Here is a 24,024-nt window from a genome sequence, read left to right as displayed (position 1 = left end):
TAGCCTTTTCAGATTGTTTTCTTTCACTTAGTAAAATTATACACATTTAGGTTTCCTCTATGTCTTTTCGTGGCTTGATAGCTCATTTCTTTTTAGCACTGAATAATATTTCATTGTCTGGATGTATCACAGTTTATCCACTCACCTACTGAAGGACATGTTGGTTGCTTCCAAGTTGTGGCAATCAAGAATAAAGCTGCTGTAAGCATCTTTGTACAAGTTTTTGTGTGGACCTAGGTTTTTGATCTGCTCTGACAATCTATGTATTTTAATTGGTGCGTTTACACTGTCAGTGTTCGAAGTAATTGATGTATTTGGATTAATATTAGTATCTACCATTTTTCTTACTGTTTTCTAGTTTTTGCCCCTGTTTTTTGTTCCTGTTTTTGTCTTCCGCTCTTTTCCTGCCCTTTCTGGCCTTTTTTTGGTTAAGTTTTTTAGTGATTACCCCACAGTCTGCAATGTACATTTACAATTGATCCAAGTCCACTTTCAAACACACTATTTTGCCTCATGGGTAGTGTGAGTACCTTACAATAACAGCATAATCCTAATTCTTTCCTCCCGACATCACTGAAGTCATTCATTTGCTTACACACACACACACACACACACACACACACACACACGCATATGCATATGTAATCAAATACATTGTTGCTATTCTCCAATTGCACAAACCATTATTTTTGTTATATTAGTTAAGCATAAGAAAAATAAACATTCTTATTTTACCTTCACTTAATCTTACTTCAGTGTTTCTTTTTTTGTTTGCTTATATGTGTCCAAGTTTCTGACCTATATTATTTTCTTTCTGTCTAAAGAACTTACTTAGTATTTCTTGCAAGGCAGGTCTACTGGCAACAAATTCCCTCAGTTTTTGTCTGAGAAAGTCTTTATTTCTCCTTTACATTTAAAGTATAATTTCACAGCGTCCAGAATTCTAGGTTTTTTTTTTTTGTTTTTTTTTTTAATCTTAACACGTTAAATCTTTCACTCCACTCTTGCTTAGTTTCTGAGGAGAAATGTGTTGGAGTTCTTACCCTTGCTTCTCTATAAGCAAGGTGTTCTCCCCCGCACCCAGCTTCTTTTAGGATTTTTTTCTTTTTCTTTGATTTTCTGTAGTTATAGCATGATATGCCTAGGTGTAGTTTGTTTTGTTTTATTATTTATTTATTTATTTTTTGCATCTGTCTTGCTTGGTGTTCTCTGAGTTTCCTGCATCTGTGGTTTGGTGCCTGATACTAGTTTGGGGGAAATTCTGTCATCATTGCTTCAAATATTTCTTCTCTTCCTTCCTCTCTTCTGCTATTTCCATTATGCATATGTTACAGTTTTGTAGTCCTACGGTTCTTGGATATTCTGTTCTGCCTTTTATGAGCCTTTTTTCTCTTTGCTTTTCAATTTTGCAGGCTTCTATGGAGATATCCTCAAGCTTAGAAATTTTTCCTCCTCAGCTGTGTTATTTCCTAGTAAGACCATCAAAGGCATTCTTCATTCTGTTACAGTGTTTCTGATCTGTAGGATTTCTTTTTGATTCTTTCCTTAAAATTTCCATATTTCTGCTTATATTGCCCCCTGCCCTTTTTTTTTGAGGTGGAATTTTGCTTTTGTTACCCAGGCTGGAGTGCAATGGCATGATCTTGGCTAACTGCAACCTCCACCCCCGGGTTCAAGCAGATTTCCTGCCTCAGCCTCCCTACTAGCTGGGACTATAGGCATGCACCACCACACCCAGCTAATTTTTCTATTTTTAGTAGAGATGGGGTTTCGCCTTGTTGGCCAGGCTAGTTTTGAACTGACCTTAGGTGATCCGCCCACCTCAGCCTCCCAAAGTGCTGGGATTACAGGCGTGAGCCACCACGCCTGACTCCCCACCTTTTGTTTTTTTGAGACAGAGTTTTGCTCTGTCACCTAGGCTGGAGTACAATGGCATGACCTTGGCTCACTGCAACCTCTGCCTTCTGGGTTCAAGCAATTCTCATGCCTCAGCCTCCTGAGTAGCTGTGATTACAGGCACGTGCCACCATGCCTAGCTAAATTTTTGTATTTTTAGTAGAGACGGAGTTTCGCCATGTTGGCTAGGCTGGTCTAGAACTCCTGGCCTCGAGTGATTCACCTGCCTCGGCCTCCCAAAGTGCTGAGATTACAGGCGTCAAACACCGTACCCAGCCAGTCACAGAATCTTGTTTGTCTTTTTTCCCTCCTAGAAGTAAATAGCATAAGTTCCTGTCTCTCTCTCTCTCTCTCTCTCTTTTTTTTAGATGAGGTCTCGCTCTTGTTGCCCAGGCTGGAGTGCAGTGGCACGATCTCTGCTCACTGCAGCCTCTGCCTCCCGGGTTCAAGCTATTCTTCTAATTCAGCCTCCTGAGTAGCTGGGATTACAGGCGTCCGCCACCACACCCGGCTAATTTTTGTACTTTTAGTACAGATGAGGTTTCTCCATGTTGGCCAGGCTGGTCTGGAACTCCTGACCTCAGATGATCTGCCCACCTCGGCTTCCCAAAGTGCTGGGATTACAGGCATGAGCCACCGTGCCCAGCCGTAAGTTCCTTTTTTTTTTTGAGACAGAGTCTTGCTCTGTCACCAGGCTAGAGTGCAGTGGTGCAAGCTCAGTTCACTGCAACCTCTGCCTCCTGGGTTCAAGCGATTCTTATAAATAAAATACATTTTATTTATTGTGTTAGGAATTGGGGTAGAGAGATTCTGTGTTTATGTTTTACTCTGCCATTGTAATTCATTTGTCTAGAAAGACTATGTGGCTATTTCATATGTTGGCCCTTGGTAAAAGCCAAAGTGTTCTAAATTGATTTACAAATAAAGCTTAGTAAAACCTGAAATTAGTCAGGCAGAATATACCCCAGACTGGGTATTAGATGACATTAGGAAATAGGTGAGATAGTGATCTTGTGGTAATGTGGAGGCATGTCCTTATTCTTAGGAGACATCCTGCATTATTTTGAGAAAAGTGTCATGCCTGCAAATTTTTTTTGGTCTGCCAAAAAAAGGGCAAAATGTTAACTGTTGAACTTAGAAGGTAGGTATATATAGGTGTTTAGTATACTATCCTTTCAGTTTTTATGTAAATTTGAAATTTTTCGTAATAAAAATTTGGATTGGTAGGAGGAGAATGTACCTTAGACCAGTAGTTTCAAAACTGTAGTTTATAAAACAAATGCTTTAGAACTTCGAGGCTGATGTTTACTACTTTTTGTTTTTTTTGTCAGCTATTACAGGAGGGGGAGTCTGTGATTCTGCTTCATTCCACTTATTTGTTTTCAAAATTGAAAATCTGTCTTGGTTATGTAGCTTAAAACCCAAGATTCTTCATAGAGTAGTTTTAAGAAATAAATGCGAAGATTTTAGTCTGTACATGGCACACAGTGAGTACTAAATAAATTGTAGTAAGAATGAGAAGAAGGGGGAAGTTGAAAATAGTGTTTTAATTCACACAGACAGCTTCAGGTTCCAGTCTTTTCAAAAATCTTGTGTTTTTTTCCTCTCTTCTGAGACATAGTCCTGAGTAGTGTTTGAAATGTTTAAGGGTCAGAGATACTCAAAATAAGTCATTATTAATAAAAAATTATCTAGTTATGTCTACAACTTTTCCATTTATTCCATGACTCTCCAAAAACCCTCCTCCTAATAAACCTATAAACCTATATATTTTTTGTGAGTCCTGTACAGTTATGCAGCTGGATTAGCTACTGTGTCTTTATAGGGCAATTTTGGAACTTGTTTTGGGCCATTCAGCTAATGGCCTATATGGGCGTAATTGTGTCTAGTTTTATTAAACCTTTTTTTTTTTTTTGAGACGGAGTCTAGCTCTGTCGCCCAGGCTGGAGTGCAGTGGCGCAATCTTGGCTCACCGTAACCTCTGCCTCCCAGGTTCACGCGATTCTCCTGCCTCAGCCTCCTGAGTAGCTGGGATTACAGGCGCGTGCCACCATGCCCGGCTAATCTTTGTCTTTTTTTTTTAGTAGAGAAGGGTTTTCACCATGTTGGTCAGGCTGGTCATGAACTCCTGACCTTGTGATCTGCCCGTCTCAGCCTCCCAAAGTGCTGGGGCTACAGGCGTGAGCCACTGCGCCCTGCCTATTCAAACTTAAAAATTCAGTTGCTCACAGGCAAGTATAGTTTTTTTTTTTTTTTTTAAATTATACTTTAAGTTCTGGGATACATGTGCAGAACATGCAAGTTTGTTACATAGGTATACACGTGCCATGGTGGTTTGCTGCACCCATCAACCTGTCATCTACATTAGGTATTTCTCCTAATGCTATCCCTCCCCTAGCCCCCCACCCCGTTACAGGCCCCTGTGTGTGATGTTCCCCTCACTGTGTCCTTGTGTTCTCATTGTTCAACTCCCACTTATGAGTGAGAACATGTGGTATTTGGTTTTCTGTTCATGTGTTAGTTTGCTGAGAATGATGGTTTCCAGCGTCATCCACGTCCCTGCAAAGGACATGCACTCATCCGTTTTTATGGCTGCATAATATTCCATGGTGTATATGCGACACATTTTCTTTATCCAATCTATTGTTGATGGGCATTGGGTAGGTTCCAAGTCTTTGCTGTTGTGAAGTGTGCTGCAATAAACATACATGTGCATGTGTCTTTATAGTGGAATGATTTATAATCCTTTGGGTATATACCCAGTAATGGGATTGCTGGGTCAAATGGTATTTCTGGTTCTAGATCCTTGAGGAATCGCCACAGTCTTCCACAATGGTTGAACTAATTTACAACAGTGTAAAAGCATTCCTATTTCTCCACATCCTCTCCAGCATCTGTTGTTTCCTGACTTTTTAATTATCACCATTCTAACTGGCGTGAGATGGTATCTCATTGTGGTTTTGATTTGCATTCCTCTGATGACCAGTGATGATGAGCATTTTTTCATATGTTTTTTGGCTGCATAAATGTCTTCTTTTGAGAAGTGTCTGTTCATATCATTTGCCCGCTTTTTGATGGGGTTGTTTTTTTCTTGTAAATTTGTTCATTCTAGATTCTGGATATTAGCCCTTTGTCAGATGGATAGATTACAAAAATTTTCTCCCATTCTGTAGGTTGCCTGTTCACTCTGATGATAGTTTCTTTTGCTGTGCAGAAGCTCTTTAGTTTAATTAGATGCCACTTGTCAATTTTGGCTTTTGTTGCCATTGCTTTTGGTGTTTTAGTCATGAAGTCTTTGCCCATGCCTTTGTCCTAAATAGTATTGCCTAAGTTTTCTTCTAGGGCTTTTCTGGTTTTAGGTCTTACGTTTAAGTCTTTTAATCCATCTTGAGTTAATTGTTGTACACAGTGTATGGAAGGGGTACAGTTTCAGTTTTCTGCATATGGCTAGCCAGTTTTCCCAACACCATTTGTTAAATAGGGGATCCTTTCCCCATTGCTTGTTTTTGTCAGGTTTGTCAAAGATCAGATGTTTGTAGATGTGTGGCGTTATTTCTGAGGCCTCTGTTCTGTTCCATTGGTCTATGTATCTGTTTTGGTACCAGTACCATGCTGTTTTTGTTACTGTAGCCTTGTAATATAGTTTGAAGTCAGGTAGCATGATGCCTCCAACTTTTTTCTTTTTGCTTAGGATTGTCTTGGGTATACGAGTTCTTTTTTGGTTCCATATGAAATTTAAAGTTTTTTCTGACTCTGTGAAAAAAAGTCACTGGTAGCTTGATGGGGATAGCACTGAATCTGTAAATTACTTTGGGTGGTGTGGCCATTTTCACGATATTAATTCTTCCTATCCATGAGCATGGAATGTTTTTCCATTTGCTTGTGTCCTCTCTTATTTCCTTGAACAGTAGTTTGTAGTTTTCCTTGAGGAGGTCCTTCACATCCCTTGTAAGCTGTATTCCTAGGTATTTTATTCTCTCTTTAGCAATTGTGAATGGGAGTTCACTCATGATTTGGCTCTCTATTATTGGTGTATAGAAATGCTTTTGATTTTTGCACATTGATTTTGTATCCTGAGTCTTTGCTGAAGTTACTTATCAGCTTAAGGAGATTTTGGGCTGAGACGATGGGGTTTTCTAAATATACGATCATGACATCTGCAAACAGAGACAATTTGACTTCCTCTCTTCCTATTTCAGTACACTTTATTCTTTCTCTTGGCTGAGTGCCCTGACTAGAACTTCCAATACTATGTTGAATAGGATTGGTGAGAGAGGGCATCCCTGTCTTGTGCTGGTTTTCAAAGGGAATGCTTCCAGCTTTTGCCCACTCAATATGATATTGGCTGTGGGTTTGTCATAAATAGCTCTTATTATTTTGAGATATGTTCCACTGATACCTAGTTTATTGAGAGTTTTTAGCATGAAAGGGTGTTGTATTTTATCGAAGGCCTTTTCTGCATCTATTGAGATAATCATGTAGTTTTTGTCATTGGTTCTGTTTATGTGATGGATTACGTTTATTGATTTATGTATGTTGAACCAGCCTTGCATCCCAGGGATGAAGCTGACTTGATTGTGGTGGATAAGCTTTTTGATGTGCTGCTGGATTCAGTTTGCCAGTATTTTATTGAGGATTTTTGCATATATGTTCATCAGGGATGTCGGCCTGAAATTTTCTTTTTTTGTTGTGTCTTTGCCAGGTTTTGGTATCAGGATGATGCTGGCCTCGTAAAATGAGTTAGGGAGGAGTCCCTCTTTTTCTGTTGTTTGGAATGGTTTCAGAGAGAATGGTACCAGTTCTTCTTTGTACCTCTGGTAGAATTTGGCTGTGAGTCTGTCTGGTCCTGGGCTTTTTTTGGTTGGTAGGTTATTAATTACTGCCTCTATTTCAGAACTTGTTATTGGTCTATTCAGGGATTCTACTTCTTCCTGGTTTAGTCTTGGGAGGGTGCATGTATCCAGGAATTTATCTATTTCTTCTAGATTTTCTAGTTTATTTGCGTAGAGGTGTTTATAGTATTCTCTGATGGTAGTTTGTATTTCTGTGGGATCAGTGGTGATATCCCCTTTATAATTTTTTATTGTGTCTATTTGATTCTTTTCTCTTTTTTTTTTTTTAGAGTTTTAATCTGCACTTTTATTTTGAGTGAGGTTGAGCATCCTTTTATATGTTTAATAGCCATTTGAATTTCTTTGTTTTCTTTTTTTTTTTTGTGAACTGCCTGGTCGCATCATCTGCCCACAATTCTTTTTTTTTTTTTTTTTTAAATACTTTAAGTTCTAGGGTACATGTGCATAACGTGCAGGTTTGTTACATATGTATACTTGTGCCATGTTGGTGTGCTGCATCCATCAACTCGTCAGCACCCATCAACTCGTCATTTACATCAGGTATAACTCCCAATGCAATCCCTCCCCCCTCCCCCCTCCCCCCTCCCCACTGGCCATCAGAGAAATGCAAATCAAAACCATAATAATGAGATACCATCTCACACCAGTTAGAATGGCGATCATTAAAAAGTCAGGAAACAACAGGTGCTGGAGAGGATGTGGAGAAATAGGAACACTTTTACACTGTTGGTGGGATTGTAAACTAGTTCAACCATTATGGAAAACAGTATGGCGATTCCTCAAGGATCTAGAACTAGATGTACCATATGACCCAGCCATCCCATTACTGGATATATACCCAAAGGATTATAAATCATGCTGCTATAAAGACACATGCACACGTATGTTTATTGCGGCACTATTCACAATAGCAAAGACTTGGAATCAACCCAAATGTCCATCAGTGACAGACTGGATTAAGAAAATGTGGCACATATACACCATGGAATACTATGCAGCCATAAAAAAGGATGAGTTTGTGTCCTTTGTAGGGACATGGATGCAGCTGGAAACCATCATTCTTAGCAAACTATCACAAGAACAGAAAACCAAACACCGCATGTTCTCACTCATAGGTGGGAACTGAACAATGAGATCACTTGGACTCGGGAAGGGGAACATCACACACCGGGGTCTTTTCTTCTTTATTAATCGGGCTAGCAGTCATATTTTGTTAATCTTTTCAAAAAACCAGCTCCTGGATTCAGTGATATTTTGAAGGGTTTTTTTGGTGTCTCTATCTCCTTCAGTTCTGCTCTAATCTTAGTTATTTCTTGTCTTCTGCTAGGTTTTGAATTTGTTTGCACTTGCTTCTCTAGTTCTTTTAATTGTGATGTTAGGATATCGATTTTAGATCTTTTCCACATTCTCCTGTGGGCATTTGGTGCTATAAATTTCTCTCTAAACACTGCCTTAGCTGCGTCCCAGAGATTCTGGTACGTTGTCTCTTTGTTCTCATTGGTTTCAAATAGCTTATTTATTTCTGCATTAATTTCATTATTTACCCAGTAGTCATTCGGGGCAGGTTGTTCAGTTTCCGTGTAGTTGTGTGGTTTTGAGTGAGTTTCTTAATCCCGAGTTCTAATTTGATTGCACTGTGGTCTGAGAGACTGTTATAATTTCCATTCTTTTGCATTTCCTGAGGAGTCTTTTACGTCCAATTATGTGGTCAATTTTAGAATAAGTGTGATGTGATGCTGAGAAGAATGTATATTCTGTTGATTTGAGGTGGAGAGTTCTGTAGATGTCTATTAAGTCTGCTTTGTTCAGAGCTGAGTTAAAGCCCTGAATGTCTTAGTTAATTTTCTGTGTCGTTGATCTGTCTAGTATTGACAGTGGGATGTTAAAGTCTCCCACTATTATTGTGTGGGGGCCTAAGTCTCTTTGTAGGTCTCTAAGAACTTGCTTTATGAATCTGGGTGCTTCTGTATTGGGTGCATATATATTTAGGATAGTTAGCTCTTCCTGTTGCATTGATCCCTTTACCATTATGTAATGCCCCTCTTTGTCTTTTTTGATCTTTGTTGTTTTAACGTGTGTTTTATCAGAGACTAGGATTGCAACCCCTGCTTTTTTTGCTTTCCATTTGCTTGGTGAATCTTCCTCCATCCCTTTATTTTGAGCCTATGTGTGTCTTTGCACGTGAGATGGGTCTCCCGAATACAGCACACTGATGGGTCTTGACTCTATCCAATTTGCTAGTCTGTGTCTTTTAATTTAGGGGCATTTAGCCCATTTACATTTAAGGTTCATATTGTTATGTGTGAATTTGATCCTGTCATTATGATGCTAGCTGGTTATTTTGCCTGTTAGTTGATGCAGTTTCTTCACAGTGTCGATGGTGTTTACAATTTGGTAGGTTTTTGCAGTAGCTGTAACCAGTCTTTCCTTTCCATATTTAGTGCTTCCTTCAAGAGCTCTTATAAGGCAGGCCTGGTAGTGACAAAATCTCTCAGCATTTGCTTGTCTGTAAAGGATTTTACTTCTCCTTCGCTTATGAAACTTAGTTTGGCTGGATATGACCTTCTGGGTTGAAAATTCTTTTCTTTAAGAATGTTGATTATTAGACCCCACTCTCTTCTGGCTTGTAAGGTTTCTGCTGAGAGATCTGCTGTTAGTCTGATGGGCTTCCCTTTGTGGGTAACCTGACCTTTCTCTCTGGCTGCCCTTAACATTTTTTTCTTTGTTTTGACCTTGACGAATCTGATGATTATGTGTCTTGGGGTTGCTCTTCTCGAGGAGTATCTTTGTGGTGGTCTCTGTATTTCCTGAATTTGAATGTTGGCCTGTCTTGCTAGATTGGAGAAGTTTTCCTGGATAATACTCTGAAGAGCGTTTTCCAACTTGGTTCCATTCTCCCTGTGACTTTCAGGTACACGAATCAAACGTAGGTTTGGTCTTTTCACATAGTCCCATGTTTCTTGGAGGCTTTGTTTGTTCTTTTTCATTTTTTTTCTCTAATCTTGTCTTCACGCTTTGTTTCATTAACTTGAGCTTCAGTCTCTCATATCCTTTCTTCTGCTTGATCGATTCGGCTATAGATACTTGTGTATGCTTCAGGAAGTTCTCATGCTGTGTCTTTCAGCTCCATGAGGTCATTTTTGTTCTCTTAACTGGTTATTCTAGTTAGCAATTCTCTAACCTTTTTTCAAGGTTCTTAGCTTCCTTGCATTGGGTTAGAACATGTTCCTTTAGCTTGGAGGAGTTTCTTATTACCCACCTTCTGAAGCCTACTTCTGTCAGTTCCTCAAACTCATTCTCTGTCCAGTTTTGTTCCCTTGTTGTTGAGGAGTTGTGATCCTTTGGAGGAGAAGAGGCATTCTGGTTTTTGGAATTTTCAGCCTTTTTGTGCTGTTTTTTCCTCATCTTCGTGGATTTATCTACCTTCGGTCTTTGATGTTGGTGACATTCGGGTGGAGTTTTTGTGTGAACGTCCTATTTGTTGGTGTTGACTCTATTACTTTCTGTTTGTTACTTTTCCTTCTAATAGGCCTCTCTGCTGCAGGTCTGCTGGAGTTTGCTGGAGGTCCACTTCAGACCCTGTTTGCCTGGGTAGCTCCAGCGGAGGCTACAGAACAGCAAAGATTGCTGTCTTTTCCTTCTTCTGGAAGCTTCATCCTGGAGGGGCACCTGCCAAATGCCAGCCAGAGCTCTCCTGTATGATGTCTGCCGACCCCTGCTGGGAAGTGTCTCTTGGTCAGGAGGCACAGGGGTCAATCACCCACTTGAGGAGGCAGTCTCTCTCTTAGCAGAGCTTGAGCGCTGTCCTGAGAGATCCGCTGTCCCCTTCAGAGCTAGCAGGCAGGAACATTTAAGTCTGCTGAAGCTGTGCCCACAGCCACCTCTTCCCCCAGGTGCTCTGTCCCAGGAAGATGGAAGTTTTATTTATAAGCCCCTGACTGGGGCTGCTGCCTTTCTTTCAGAGATGCCCTGCCTAGAGAGGAGGAATTTAGAGAGACAGTCAGGCTACACCAGCTTTGGGACGCTGCAGTGGGCTCTGCTCACTTTGAACTTCCCAGTGGCTTTGTTTACACTGTGAAGGGAAAACCACCTACTCAAGCCTCTGTCCTGGCTTGACTTAAGACTGCTGTGCTGGCAGCGAGAATGTCAAGCCAGTGGATCTTAGCTTGCTGGGCTCCGTGGGGGTGGGATTCACTGAGCTAGACCACTTGGCTCTGTGGCTTCAGCCCCCTTTCCAGGGGAGTGGATGGTTCTGTCTCGCTGGTGTTCCAGGAACTACTGGGGTGTGAAAGAAGACTCCTGCAGCTAGCTCAGTGTCTGCCCAAATGGCCATCCAATTTTGTGCTTGAAACCCAGGACCCTGGTGGTGTAGGCACAGAGGGAGTCTCCTGGTCTGCGGATTGTGAAGACTGTGGGAAAAGCTTAGTATCTGGGCCAGAATCTACCATTCCTCACGGCACAGTCCTTCATGGCTTCCCTTGGCTAGGGGAGGGAGTTCTCCGACCCCTTGCACTTCCTGGGTGAGGCGATGCCCCACCCTGCTTTGGCTCACCCTCCGTGGACTGCACCCACTGTTTAACCAGTCCCACTGAGATGAGCTGGGTACCTCAGTTGGAAATGCAGAAATAATTCACCTTCTTGCTGGGAGCTGCAGACTGGAGCTGTTTCTATTTGACCACCTTGCCAGCCACCGAAGCCATGATTTCTGAGAGTTCATAGAAATTAGGCTGATGAAATTTAAATAATTTGCCAGGTCTCAACAATTGATACAGCTTTTTTTAAAACTTCCCCTTTGATCTTCATAGATCTGCAGGTTTTATTTTCCATTTTCAAAACCTTTTTTTTTTTTTTTTTTTTGAGACGGAGTCTTGCTCTGTTGCTCTTAGGCTGGAGTGCAGTGGCGTGATCTAGGCTCACTGCAACCACCACCTCCCGGGTTCAAGCAATTCTCCTGCCTCAGTTTCCCGAGTAACTGGGACTATAGGCATGTGCCACCATGCCTGGCTAGTTTTTTGTATTTTTAGGAGAGATGGGGTTTCACCATATTGGTCAGGTTGGTCTCTAACTCCTGACCTCATGATCCGTCTGCCTTGGCTTCCCAAAGTGCTTGGATTACAGGCATCAGCCACCATGCCTGGCCCAAGTATAGTTTTTGATCTTCAAGAGGTGCCAGTACTCTGTCCTGTTCATATTTGAATTCCCAATGCCTGGAATTTAGTCAGTAAATGAATGAATGAATGCATGAATGCATGTCTCTTGTTCTCCCTCCCTGTTTCTGTCTCCCTCCCATTTCTAGCTGGCATTCAATAAAACTTATAGTGTTGTGTGAGAATCTTACAGTTGCTTTGAATTAAAAAGCAAATTAAACTAAGAGAAAAAGTATCAAGGGAGTAGAATGTATTTTCCTACCAAACAAGAAAATTCCTTTTATTTGCATGTACTTCTTGATTTAATTTTGTACATTCTTGCTATAATTCGACTTTGATAGGAAGGTCTTTTACTGCTCTTCTAGTTGGTTTTATTTTGCTTCCTATATTTCTTTCCCCTTTTCAAATTTTCCTGCTTATGAAATCTAGAGAATTGATGCTTGAAATTGATATGAAATCTAGAGAATAGATGCTTGAAACTCATAAGAGTCACCTAGAAAGGGAATTAGGACAACTTAGTAAATAAGAAAATGTTTTATTTCTGTGGGAAAAAAACTGCGTGTTGCTTTACTAGATTTGTTTAAATTATAGTATACCAGGAAAGGAGGAGCTTAACTGTCTTTATCCCCGACATAATATACTATAAACCTAGTTTTTCCAATTACAGGATACCTGTATTTTTGTTTCCCAATGTACATCCTATATGCCACCAGAATTATGTGTGTGCCACCTCACCACCCCCAAACCAAACCATCTGGCTTTTTTCTGCCAGGCCACTCCTCTGTAACCCAGTTCCTCTTTGCTTACCAGGATATATGTTGACTTAATAAATTATTTCTGTGAAAGGAACCATACCTTTTTAACCTGCCAATTAAAAACAAATTGAGTGTATGTATTTTCCCATAAAGGTAACATGGCAGGCCCTGAATTAGTGTTATGTGAAAATGTAGCATAACGGTTAGACTTTTCCTGTGGTAACATCCATTACTGAAGTGTGAAAATGTATGCATACACAAAACACCCTTATCTACCAAGAAAATAAGAAGCTTATTATCCGCATATTAGCTTTTCCCTCTTTCTCACTTGATATTGAGCTAAATTCTTGTCAGAAATCTAGATTGTCACTGGTTGTCAGTACTTTAGTTGTCTTTTTGTCTTCTACAGACTCCACCCGCTGTCTCTGTTTACATTCACACAAATATCATTCACTGTTTAATTTTGAATTAATAGACATCCTTGTCAAACATCACTTTAGGGGCTCATCTGCAAATCTACAAATTGTTTATATAATACAGACCCAGGATTTTTCATTCAGTCTGTACAGTTTAAGCAATGGTTTTGTCTTTGTTAGTAATGTTATTGGTATTTTGGGCTTATCTTTCAGTGAGGACTTTGGGAGTGGTGAATTAAAAGATAGTTTTAAATTTCTTTGTGTTTAATTTGGCTTTGTTTTTGCTTTTTGTTGCTTTAGTGTTTGATTATACTAATTCCGTAGAAGAAAAACTATAATCTCTGGATGGAAAAATGCAAATGTATTATAATGAAATTATTGTACTGGCCACAATTTTTTTTTTCTTTTTTTTTGCTCTTGTCGCCCAGGCTGGTGTGCAATGGCATGGTCTTGGCTCACTGCAACCTATGCCTCCTGGGTTCAAGCGGTTCTTCTGCCTAAGCCTCCCGAGTAGCTGAGGCTACAGGTGCGCGCCACTATGCCTGGTTAATTTTTGTATTTTCAGTAGAGACGGGGTTTCGCCATGTTGGACAGGCTGGTCTCAAACGCCTGACCTCAGGGGATCTGCCCACGTTGGCCTCCCAAAGTCCTGGGATTACAGGCGTGAGGCACCATGCCCAGCCCTCACTACATTTTTATAATAAATACTTAGATCAATTTTAGGATGCGTTGGTTTGATAGGTTGAGAAAATAATTGGTTTATAAAAATTGACACTTAAAATTCATGGATATCAAGTATGACTTAGAGGTTAGAAACATAGATAAAATTTAAAAAGGTTAACAGGCTATATTTAAAATCTACATATTTGTAAAAAGTAAGAATCATGTGCAAGTTAAAGTTTTTTTCAAATTAGAACCTAAATTGTGACACCATAATCTTAGCCATTTTGTATTTTATTAGTTTCTTTTTTTAAATTATAGTTTCAGTCTGATGGAAGCAAACAAGAAGATAAAGAAAAAACGGTAAGAGACTAGAAAAATCCAATAATGTGTCTAATGTTTGTCTTGGTACAGTATACTACTAATTTTACTGTGAACAAGCTTTAATCATCTGTATGAGTAATTGTTTTATAATGTAGATGCTGATTATAGTTTTTGGCAGCTTATGCAAAGTTATCTTTTAAGATTAACATTTTTTCCCCTGAGGATTAATATGTTGAAAAACGAAGAGAGATAAAAGTTCCTCATTCCTTTGCTACCCCTTTCCTTTCCTCACCCCATTTTATGTCTTAGATGGAGAAACATAAATAAGCATTGTGAAAAAGGTGGGTGAGGAATGGGATATTGTGTGTTATGAGATTAAGAAACAGTAATTTTCCCAAGGCTGTCATGAATTTATTGTTGATTATATTAATATAGACCTCTTACTGAAATAACTTTTCCTTCTTTCTTTTAGGAAGTTATCCTTAGCTGTTTGCTTAGCATTACTGACCAGGTACTACTTCCCTCTCTTTCTTTGATGGACTGCAATGCTTGTATGTCTGAGGAACTATGGGGAATGTTTAAAACATTTCCATATCAGCATAGGTAAATACATATTATTTTCATGTTTTTAACTATTAGTAATTCTAGTATATTAACCTCTAAGTGTTTAACTTTTCCTAATTCTTCATCTCATCGTTTTTTAAGATACCGTCTGTATGGCCAGTGGAAGAATGAAACTTATAACAGTCACCCACTTTTAGTAAAAGTTAAAGCTCAAACAATAGACAGAGCCAAATATATCATGAAGTAAGTTTTAATTTATTTTTCATATTAATCTAAATTATATCTGGAGCTCATTTATTTTCTTTCAGGTAGCTTGTCTGAGCCTCAGTTTTGAGAAAGCCTATGTGTTGTGAATGGTATAGCTGATTTATATACTACAGATGGAATGACTATTAACTGTGGTTTTAGCTCATTTTGACTACCAAGTTAATGTTTTCATAGTTGTCCTGTTTACATATGGATAAAAATCTAATGAAAATCCTCTTTAATACATGCATCATGTTATAGGATGAGGGTTTTGTTTTCTTCTTTTTAAGGACAGCCTGCTGTGGCCTTTGCTCACCTTTAGTGATTTGTGCAAGGTAGTAAAAGTTCTAGCAGTTTCCTCTGCTGAAAGTTGCCATAATAAATTTTTTTAATCTGTTAGGAAGAACTAATGAAATTATCCAGAACTATCTCTGCAGGGAGTCAACTTTTGAGAAATTTCTTTTTTAAAAAAATTTGTACACTTTTATTTTCATATCATTAAAAACATAAGAGTGATGTTCTACTTCCCAGTAGATTATTTGAAGTTTAATTATGAAAATCATATACTTCAGATTCGTATTAGTTTAGATACTTAATTACATTGCTGTATTGCAAGTGTTTTCAATGAGGCTATTGTCAGTTGTCATTCCTTTTTTAAATTCATGTGGTATGGTATTCTAATTAAAAGTAGTTCGTTCTCAGTTTATTGAGATTTAACAGTGTGTAATATCTGTTAAATGTTGTCTTTGCCCAGTGATACTGTTTCTGGTCACAGTCTACTGGGAAAACAGGTGTGTGCATGATCACAATCTATTTTTTTTCCCTGTGAGCCTATGAATTATATTGAAACAACCTAGTTTAATAGGTTATACATGTTATACAGCATGAATAAAGTGCTATGGGAGGATAGATGAGAGTAAATGATTTCACTTGGGGGAGTTTTGCTTGGCAGGAGACGATATTAGATCTGAAAGAGTTTCTGGACTTAAGAGTTCTCCAGGTACAGTTTCTAGCTTAACAACATCAGCTAATATTTAGGGGAGCTCTTACTATATGTGCCAGACATTGAACTAAGTGCTCTGCATGGATTGTTTAATAATACATTAAGCATTATTAAATACCTTAAATTCATCCGCTGTCTCTGCCACCACTCCCTTAGTTCTTTTATCTGGCGTATTACAGTGATTTGTATATTCTCTTACTTAAAAATCCTTTGGTGACTGACTTTACCTGAAGGTATATGTTAGGCTCTATGGCATGGTGATATAAATAAGAGGTCCTCCCTGGTTTGTCCCTCCCTGCATACAACCTCCTTTCCTGCCAATTCTACTTCCAGATGTGCTGAGCCTACTAATGTTTCCCTAAATGTACCACTCTCTCCTTAGCTTCTCTTCCCCTGTATATACTTTTTGTTTCCTCTGTTGGTACAGATTTTCCCTTACCTTCCTTTCCCCCTTTCCATCTGGTGACCTCATTCTTGGAGAGTGAGCTCCAGTGTTACTTCCAGTGAAGGCTTCCCTAGCATAAACTGCCAAGCACAATCGATCTTTATTTCCACCGCTATTTTTTATGCATATAATGTTATCATACCTCTAGGTACATTGATATGATTGTTTTTCTGTTATTAATTATCTAATGTTTTGAATAGTTTATATGTTTACATGGGTTAAGTTTCAGTAAATATAAAAGGTATACATACAGCAAAAAGTCTCACCCCATCCTCCATCTACTCAGTTCTTCCCCCCAAGGAAAATAAAGTAACCACTGTTTAGTCTCTTATTTATCCTTCCATATATTCTTATGTATATGCAAGTCAGTACGAATATATTTTCCCCTCTTATTATTATTATTATATTAATATTGTTTTTTCTTTGTAAAAATGGGACCTCACTATGTTGCCCAGGCTGGTCTTGAACTCCTGGCCTCAAGTGATCCTCCCACCTTGACCTCTTAGTCTTAGTGCTGGAGTTACAGACGTAAGCCACCACACCCCAGCCACCTTTTAGATTATCAATAGCATATAAGTACTATTCTGTTGATTGCTCTTTTTAAGAATATTGAAATTTAATAAATAATTTTAAATCTGTCTCCCTCACTGGACCAGGCTTGAGAGCAGCAACTGTTATTCTGTTATTCATCCTTTTTTTTTTTTTGGGGAGATGGAGTTTTGTACTGTCGCCCACGCTGGAGTGCTGCAGTGGCACGATCTTGGCTCACTGCAACCTCTGCCTCCTGGGTTCAAGCTATTCTCCTGCCTCGGCCTCCCAAATAGTTGGGATTACAGGCGCCCACCACTACGTCCAGCTAATTTTTTGTATTTTTAGTAGAGACGGGGTTTCACCATGTTGGCCAGGCTGGTCTCAAACTTCTAACCTTGTGATTCACCCACCTCGGCCTCCCAAAGTGGTGGGATTACAGGTGTGAGCCACTGCACCCGGCCTCATCCTTATATTTCTATGCTTGACCTCAGCCAAAAGGCTGAGAGACACAATCTTCCTTGTTTTTCTAATGCTTAGTACTTTGACTGTCATCGTAGGTATTAATATGAATGAATAAAAATATAATTTACTACAGAATAATATGTGCAGAATTTTTAATATACTTGGATTTTTGTTATATTCATAAGTTAAAACTATTTTACCAGGCTTAAACAATATGATTTTGTTACTGTTTGAAATTTTTACATTAAGCATATAATGTATTAATTTATTACTTGTAGAATTTCATGAGTTTTGAATACTATTTAAAACATGAGCTTGCTATAGGGCATTTAATAATTCTTTCTACAAATGTTTGTTGTGTTCCATATGCTAGACACTGGTGGTTTGAGGGGAAGACAAAGACAATAAAATATTTCTTTAATTTTTGTTTGTTTGTCCCTCCAGGGTGATGGAGGCAGAAGGGAATGGAATAAAAAACAGAGAGAGGAGGGGTTGACCTTGGCAAATAGAGGGAGGCACCTGAAATATTGGGGTTAGAAATAGGGACAGGTAGTGGTAAGTTGGAAATTTGAACAAAATACTGTATAGCTAACTGTTAAAACTAATGGTCTCTCTTTTCTATGAAATAAAAACTGGGATATGGAGAATTGGAAAGGGCAGCAGTTGATGATGAAATAATTTTGATTGATGGGGCCAGTTTTGTCATGAGAAATTAATTATAGCAAGTTTGTCACTTGGATAATGGTCACATCTCCTGAATTATAAACTGAATTCATAATTTACTTCATTATATTTTCATCCTAGAAAGCTTCCTTCCTGTCACTTGTAGCCTTTTCAAGTCTCTAGATTTATTATGTAATAATCTCAGCAGAGACATTTAAGATTCTGTATAATAATTGTTTTGAACTCTAAGAATTAATAAATATAAATTTGAAGAATGCTGGTAAAAGGATGATGAGCAAAGGAAGAAATAGGAAGGAAAGGAGTAGAATTTAGTTTCAAAACATTGTTTACCTTGAATATGAAAAGCAGATAACTTTACATATTGAGGAGTGCAGCATTACCTATTGCTGTGTTAGAGTCACTGAGCCAGATGGCATGAGGCATTTCATTGCTTGACACCAAATTTGATATCTTAATCCCTAAACTGATAAATGAGTCCTCCTAAATCTGAAATAATTTTGATTCTTTGTAAGAAGAGTTTTACGTACTTGCAGAGTACATTAAGAGTTTTACTGATTATCAGACTATTACTATGAAGTGGAAATGTGTATTTTATAAATGTTAAGCATTTAATATAAAATCTCAATACCCTCTGGGAGAATCCCTAACCAAAATAGCCCAAATCCTGCCATAAAGGATGTGATGAATGTGGTTGTTTGCATTAATCCGTTTTCGATATTTGGGGAATAATTGCTTTTTCCCCCATGATGATGTAACAAAGCTATCAACGTTACAAGGAATGTTACTTAAGATGATCCCTGCCACCTTTTTCTTCCTCTGTAGGCGCCTAACCAAGGAAAATGTGAAGCCTTCTGGAAGACAAATTGGGAAGTTGAGCCACAGCAATCCAACCATTTTGTTTGATTATGTATGTTTTGAGGTTAATATTATTTTAAGGGATTTTTCTTTTTGTTGCCTTTAAATCAGCTCAGGTGGAAATAGAATGATGTTAGAAAATGAAACATCTTAAGGTTATACTAAAAACAAAATACACAATATATGTAACACATTGATCTATTTTTCTATTAATAGTAACAGTGCTACTATTATAGGCAATATAATAGTTATTTTGTATATATAATGTTATTTTGTATACCACATTTTGATTTCTGGACTTATTACTTGATTTTAGCTTTTAGAAACATTCAAATGACATTTCATTGTGATTTACATGTAATACTATCACTGCAATGTTTATTTATTTTTTTTGAGATGAAGTCTTGCTCTGTCACCCAGGCTGTAGTGCAGTGATCCGATCTTGGCTCACTGCAACCTCTGCCTCCCGGGTTCAAGCGATTCTCCTGCCTGTCTCCCGAGTAACTGGGATTACAGGCGTGCGCCACTGCACTTGGCTAATTTTTCGTATTTTTAGTAGAGATGTGGTTTCACCATGTTGGCCAGGCTGGTCTTGAGCTCCTGACCTCAGGTAATCCACCAGCCTTGGCCTCCTGAAGTGCTAGGATTATAGGCGTGAGCCACCATGCCTGGCCAATATTTAGAGATTTCTAAAACACATGAGAGAGACTAGACTCTTTCATTCCAAAATTCAGCTTTAGGCCAACTGGAGTTATTTCCTTTTTTAATTAATTTTTTTAAGATTCAAGGGGTACATGTGCAGGTTTATTACATGGATGTATTGCATAATGCTGAGGTTTGGGCTTCTATTGAACTCCTCACCCAAATTGTGAGCATAGTACCCAGTAGGTAGTTTTTCAAACCTTGACAAGCCCCCCCCCCCCACTTACTTTTAGAGTCCCCAGTGTCTTTCTATCTTTATGTCTGTGTGTACCCATAGTAAAGTTTCAGGATACAAAATCAACATACAAAAATCAGTAGCATTTCTATACACCAATAATGTTCAAGCTGAAAACCAAATCAAGAGCACAATCCCATTTACAATAGTCACAAAAAAAGTACCAAGAGATATATCTAACCAAGGAGGTGAAAGATCTGTATTAGAACTGTAAAACACTGATGAAAGAAATCATAGATGCTAAAAGCAAATGGAAAGACATTCCATGCTCTTGGATTGGAAGAGTCAATATAGTTAAAATGTCCATACCGCCCAAAGGAATCTACAGATTCATTGCAATTCCAGTCAGATTACCACTGTCATTTTTTTATAGAATTGGAATTATTTTCTAACTGAAAAATGTAGCCTAAGAAAATATTCTCTAAGCCAGTGATAAAATAGTAATTTCTATATAAATATGAAATATTTATACAGAAACCACTTTATTTAAATATTTATATAGGAAACCACTTTAATTATAAGCATTATTTCTTTTGAAAAATAAAAAGTGTAGCCATTACTTAGTTGGCACAGTAGAAATCCTTTGATCAGTTAATGCCTTCTATTATTTGTTGCTGTTTTCCAGATCTTGTCACAAATACAAAAGTATGATAACTTAATAACACCTGTAGTAGATTCATTGAAATACCTCACTTCATTGAATTATGATGTCTTGGCCTGTATCCTTTCAAATGAAGTAATATGTAGATTTCATATTTAATAGATCATATGGTAAATGTTTTATTTTCATTCTGTTTTCGTTTGGTAACCATCTGAGGTTGATTCAGGTGGCTGATCTGAAGTTTGGTCAGTCAGTAGTGTGTGTGTGTGTGTGTGTGTGTGAGAGAGAGAGAGAGAGAGAGTGTGTGTGTGTGTGTGTGTCTTTGTGTTGTATAAAGGGAGACATGAGGCTTACCAGACTTTTTTTTGCGAGATGGAGTTTTGCTCTGTCGCCCAGGCTGGAGTGCAGTGGCACGGTTTCCGCTCATTGCAACCTCCGCCTCCTGGGTTCAAGTGAGTCTCTTGGCTCAGCTTCCCAAGTAGCTGGGATTACAGGCGGGTGCTATCACACCTGGCTAATTTCCTTGTTTTTTGGTAGAGATGGGATTTCACTAGGTTGGCCAGGGTGATCTTGAACTCCTGACCTCAAGTGATCCACCCACCTTGGCCTCCCAAAGTGCTGGGATTACAGGCATAAGCCACTGCACCCAACTGGCTTACCAGACATCTTGATATTGATGGAATCTATCTTGATTGCTGAAAGATGGAAAGGAGGCTAAAGAAGGAATGTTGGTACTACAATGAGTGTATTTTTCAATAATTAGTTTTAGCAACATCCCTGGTCTTGGAAAAAAAAGATAATTTGTAATGACCAACAATTTTGCCCCTATGGTGTGGCATATTTATGTTTTAAGGGTCTTTATTAGAGATGTAATGACTTAAGTTTTTTCTTAATGTATGAAAGATTGTATCATTGAAGCTTTAGCTAATCCAGAAAAGGAAAGAATGAAACATGATGACACAACCATCTCAAGCTGGCTTCAGAGTAAGTATTTTTATTTTTGAGAAAATGAAAATACTGTCTGTGGTAACTGCCATGTTATGTGTTTTATTACCTACGCTTAGAGACTTTTAGAAGCCTATTCGTTAAGAGTTGTTGAGAATATCTAGCTACTGAGTTTGTTCTACAGAGTCCTTGGCTACTTAAGGAGGTTGATATGGTACTTATTTATTTTCCTAACTTAAGAGACCATTATTGACTGTGATAGAATTTGGGTAAGCATTACTGGGGAGATGAAATCTCCTTCTTTTTATTTATTTATTTATTTATTTTTTGAGATGGAGTCTTGCTCTGTCATCCAGGCTGGAGTGCAGTGGCGTGATCTCGACTCACTGCAGCCTCCGCTTCCCAGGTTCTAGCAATTCTCCTGCCTCAGCTTCCCTAGTAGTTGGGATTGCAGGCATGCGCCACCATGCCCAGCTAATTTTTATATTTTCGTTAGAGGCAGGGTTTCACCATGTTGGCCAGGCTGGTCTCGAACTCCTGACCTCAAGTGATCTGCCCACGTTGGCCTCCCAAAGTGCTGGGACTACAGGCATGAGCCACCATGCCTAGCCAAAAATCTCCTTTTTAACTAACATTATTTTATAGGAGTTGATCGTAAGGGAGCTAGTCTCATTTCTTCCCATTCCATCCTGAGGTTCCAGTCATCTTAAAAGAACAAAAACTTGACTTAGTTTAACCAAAAAAACTAACCATATTTCTTTTTAATTCTTGTACCTTTGGTTTCTAGCAGCCAGTTCCCTTTCTTTCAACTTATTGTATCTGATAGCGGAATCTTGCAGTGGCTCCCCATTGTCCTTTAAAGTCCGAAATGTTTAATAAGTCATACAAGTAAGTTCTTTTGAAATCAGGTCCTTTTGCACTGTTCTAGCCTCATCTTTTCCCTGCTTCCCAATATTCTAGATTCCATTAATACTGAACTTCTTGTACTTTCCATGAACTTTTGCCCATTATTCACTTGACTTGGAATACCCTTCATGGCCCACTCCGTGTTCTGTTTATTCATTAGATTTCAGCTTAGAGGTCACTTCCTCTGGAAAGCTTTTTCTGTTAATGCTCCCACCTACAAGTCTGAATTGGGCGTTCCTCTTTTATATTCCCATGGAGCATTTTGCTCATCATAGTTATTTGTTTACTTTTCTGTATCTTCCACTAGACTCAGCTCCTTGAGGGCAGGACTTGAGTTTTGTCCAATATCATTTAGGTGCTTAGCAAATAGTTGTGGAATAGCTTGCAGAGTACTTGACTTTACTTGCATCTCCTACTCTTGTATTGGCTGGAGTCTCCTCCCTATTCATGGTATGATAAGGACCATTGGTTAAAATTGGTCTCTTGTCTGCTTCTAGGTCTGGTAATACTTTATTTTCTTGCACCTCCACAACTAGTAGCATGTTCTTAGATAAAAAGAGATTTTTTTTTTTTCCTTGACTCACATTCGGGGGCTGGCATTTTGTCATTTATTCAAGTTTACTGAGTGATCTGCAAGATTTTGTTATATCTTAGTTTCACAAACTCTGGAATCAGGCTGCAAAGATTTGACTTACTGCTCTACTTTGTACTATGTGACCGTGAGCAAGTTACATGACATATCTGTTCTGAATTTGCTTCATCAATAGGTGATACCAACCTAGGATAATAGTTGCAAGGATTAAGTGAGATAATCATGATAAAGTGCTTGGTACAGTGCTTGACATATGTATGCTCAATAAATATTGGTTATTGTTATTATTATGAAACTCCATTCAACAGCATCAGCAATGCAATTATTCCTATCTCATTTTATTTTAGAGGTTTAGTTGAAATGATACTTGTGCATTTTGTTTTATGAGTTGTTTTTACTCCTTTTTTATTTCATATAGGTCTGGCTAGTTTCTGTGGTGCAGTTTTTCGTAAATATCCAATTGATCTTGCTGGTCTTCTTCAGTATGTTGCCAATCAGCTAAAGGCGGGCAAAAGGTATTCATAGCAAATTATACATAACGAAATTCAATAGAGTACTTCTGGTGGTTTGGGGTTATTGAGACTCCTATTATCCTGAAAGACTACTTACTTGTTGGTTGTAGGCTCAAGTAGAATAGTTGCTCACTTATTTACATGAAATTCTTTAGTTAAGTGATAATACATAAATAGACACTTTTTTTCACGAATAAATGTACTATTTGGCTATATACGTTAATGCACTAAAAATATACTTTCATTTATTTTGACTGCCTATTGGGCTTTTGAGTAAATGCCTAATATGATATATTGTGTATCTTCCTATAACAAAACATACTGCACTAGGTCAGTATGCAGTAATTGACCTGTATCACATTGAACATCTGGTAGGAACATGTTTATTTTGAGGGTATATATAATACCTTTAAAGCATAATTTTTGAATTTGAGTTTTAGAGATACATAAGGCTTCCATACCTTTTGGACAATGTCCTTTTTGCTTTATGAATACTGAAGTTTATTTTATTTTGGGCCAATATCAGTGCTTAGAGTTTGAATTAGTATGTATGTATATTAAACCTCATGAGAAGTAGACTGACTAGAATCAAAGAACCTGAAATTGTTTTCAGAAGCTTTCTGGTAGAAAGCAAACAAACAAAACATTAAAAGCTATTTGGTGTTCCAAACAAGTATTACCTAAGTAATT

The 24,024-nt window shown here is 38.3% G+C and overlaps 1 protein-coding gene across 3 annotated transcripts in view; it reads left to right on the top strand.

Annotated features, from left to right (window-relative positions):
- The window catches only part of THOC2 (THO complex 2), a 132,201-nt gene that overhangs the window by 71,797 nt on the left and 36,380 nt on the right, over positions 1–24,024 (top strand). For all 3 annotated transcript variants that reach the window (XM_025372584.1, XM_025372581.1, XM_025372582.1), the window contains exons 13-19: positions 14,049–14,090; positions 14,524–14,654; positions 14,757–14,858; positions 18,809–18,893; positions 20,404–20,497; positions 21,283–21,363; positions 23,241–23,337. In XM_025372584.1, the coding sequence (XP_025228369.1) occupies positions 14,049–14,090; positions 14,524–14,654; positions 14,757–14,858; positions 18,809–18,893; positions 20,404–20,497; positions 21,283–21,363; positions 23,241–23,337 (632 nt within the window). The remainder of the gene's footprint in view (positions 1–14,048; positions 14,091–14,523; positions 14,655–14,756; positions 14,859–18,808; positions 18,894–20,403; positions 20,498–21,282; positions 21,364–23,240; positions 23,338–24,024) is intronic.

This window comes from Theropithecus gelada, chromosome X (genome assembly GCF_003255815.1).
Source record: "Theropithecus gelada isolate Dixy chromosome X, Tgel_1.0, whole genome shotgun sequence".
NCBI lineage: Eukaryota > Metazoa > Chordata > Mammalia > Primates > Cercopithecidae > Theropithecus > Theropithecus gelada.
The sequence above is the reverse complement of the archived record's forward strand: the minus strand, read 5'-3'. Positions and strand labels throughout refer to the sequence as shown.